The 2,017-nt window shown below is 62.2% G+C and overlaps 1 protein-coding gene across 1 annotated transcript; it reads left to right on the top strand.

Annotated features, from left to right (window-relative positions):
- The first annotated feature begins 267 nt into the window (after window positions 1-267).
- Window positions 268-1,227, top strand: PURA (purine rich element binding protein A). Its single transcript, XM_054389236.1, has one exon. The coding sequence runs from the start codon at window positions 268-270 to the stop codon at window positions 1,225-1,227; it is 960 nt and encodes a 319-aa protein (XP_054245211.1).
- The last annotated feature ends 790 nt before the right edge of the window (window positions 1,228-2,017 follow it).

Raw genomic sequence — 2,017 nt, forward strand, 5'->3', positions numbered from 1 at the left:
GGCCGCTCTCTGCCGCCTTCCCGCGCCCTCTCCTCGCTCCCGCAGATCTCGCGAGAGCGGCCGGCTGGTGGCCGCGGGGGCTGTTGCAGCAGCGGCGGCGGCGGCGGGCGGAGCGGCGGCGGCGGCGGCGGGCGGCGGCCGGGGGAGGCCGAGGAGGAGGAGGAGGAGGCGGCGGCAGCGGCGGCGGCGGCGGCGGCGCGGGGGGGGCGCCAGGAAAGAAGCAGCGGCCGAGGCCGAGCGGCGGCGGCGGCGGCAGGCGGCGGCATCATGGCGGACAGAGACAGCGGCAGCGAGCAGGGCGGCGGCGGCGGGGGCGCGGCGGGCGCCGGGGGGCCGGGCTCGGGCGGCGGCGGTGGCGGAGGCGGCGGCGGCCCGGGCGGCGGCCTGCAGCATGAGACGCAGGAGCTGGCCTCCAAGCGGGTGGACATCCAGAACAAGCGTTTCTACCTGGACGTGAAGCAGAACGCCAAGGGCCGCTTCCTCAAGATCGCCGAGGTGGGGGCGGGCGGCAACAAGAGCCGCCTGACCCTCTCCATGTCGGTGGCCGTCGAGTTTCGTGACTACCTGGGCGACTTCATCGAGCACTACGCCCAGCTGGGGCCCAGCCAGCCCCCCGAGCTGGCGCAGGCGGCCGACGAGCCCCGGCGGGCGCTCAAGAGCGAATTCCTGGTGCGGGAGAACCGCAAGTACTACATGGATCTGAAGGAGAACCAGCGCGGGCGCTTCCTCCGTGTCCGCCAGACCGTCAACCGCGGCCCGGGGCTGGGCTCCACGCAGGGCCAGACCATCGCCCTGCCGGCCCAGGGCCTGATCGAGTTCCGCGACGCGCTGGCCAAGCTCATCGACGACTACGGGGTGGAGGAGGAGCCGGCCGAGCTGCCCGAGGGCACCTCCTTGACTGTGGACAACAAGCGCTTCTTCTTCGACGTGGGCTCCAACAAGTACGGCGTATTCATGCGGGTGAGCGAGGTGAAGCCCACCTACCGCAACTCCATCACCGTCCCCTACAAGGTCTGGGCCAAGTTCGGCCACACCTTCTGCAAGTACTCGGACGAGATGAAGAAGATCCAGGAGAAGCAGCGGGACAAGCGCGCCGCCGCCGCCGCCGCCGCCCCCGCAGTGGGCGCCGGGGCTGAGCCGCCCCCCGAGGCCGAGGCCGCCGCCGTCGCCGCCGCCGCTGGGGCGCCCGGCACCCTGCTGCAGGCCGAGGAGCCCGAGGAGGACTGACCGCCCGCCCCCCGGGACGAGGACTGGCCCCGCCGCCGGCGGGAGGGCGGGCGGGGGGGCGGCGGGGCGGGGGGCGCGGCGGCGGCGCGGAGCCCTCCCCTGTGCCCGGCGGCCCACCCCCGGCCGCGCCGCCCGCCCGGCGCCCCCCGCCGCCCGGCAGCAGCGCCGCCGACTCGCCACCCATCGCTGGATGTTCCTTCACTTTACCCACCGTATCAAACAGTAAGCAGCTGCTAAAACAAAACAAAACAAAACACACACAAACAAAAGAGTAAGGAAAAAAAGTAATAACATTATATATGAACTGTGTTTCCTACTTGATTAAAAATATAAAGAACTGAGTGTTTATTTCCCTAATTAACCGAGAACTTTTGTACACGTTTAAGCTATTATTATTAAAAGTGTTTGCAAAAATGGTCAAGATTATAATATTGCTGAATTATATAAAAAAAGTCCTTTTCATGTTGAGCTAACATTTGACTTTAGCACAAAAGAAAAGAAAAAAAGAGATATTTTAGAACACGTAAAATAATATTTTTAGTTTTTTCTTCTCATTTTGTTACCAAATTTCAAACCTTACATGGAGGTTACTATAGTATATTTGACACCCTATATACCTGTGATTAGAGATGTGTATATATATATGAGGGCTAGGCATGCTGTGTGTCTGAGCTTTGTCTAAATGTTATGCAGAAGTTTGTAGAGTTAAAAGGTACGTAGGTTTTAATTCATGCAAGGTAAACAATAAGTGCTCTCTTTTATACAATATGCATTGCATCTGGACCTTAAA

Source organism: Indicator indicator, chromosome 18, assembly GCF_027791375.1.
Source record: "Indicator indicator isolate 239-I01 chromosome 18, UM_Iind_1.1, whole genome shotgun sequence".
NCBI lineage: Eukaryota > Metazoa > Chordata > Aves > Piciformes > Indicatoridae > Indicator > Indicator indicator.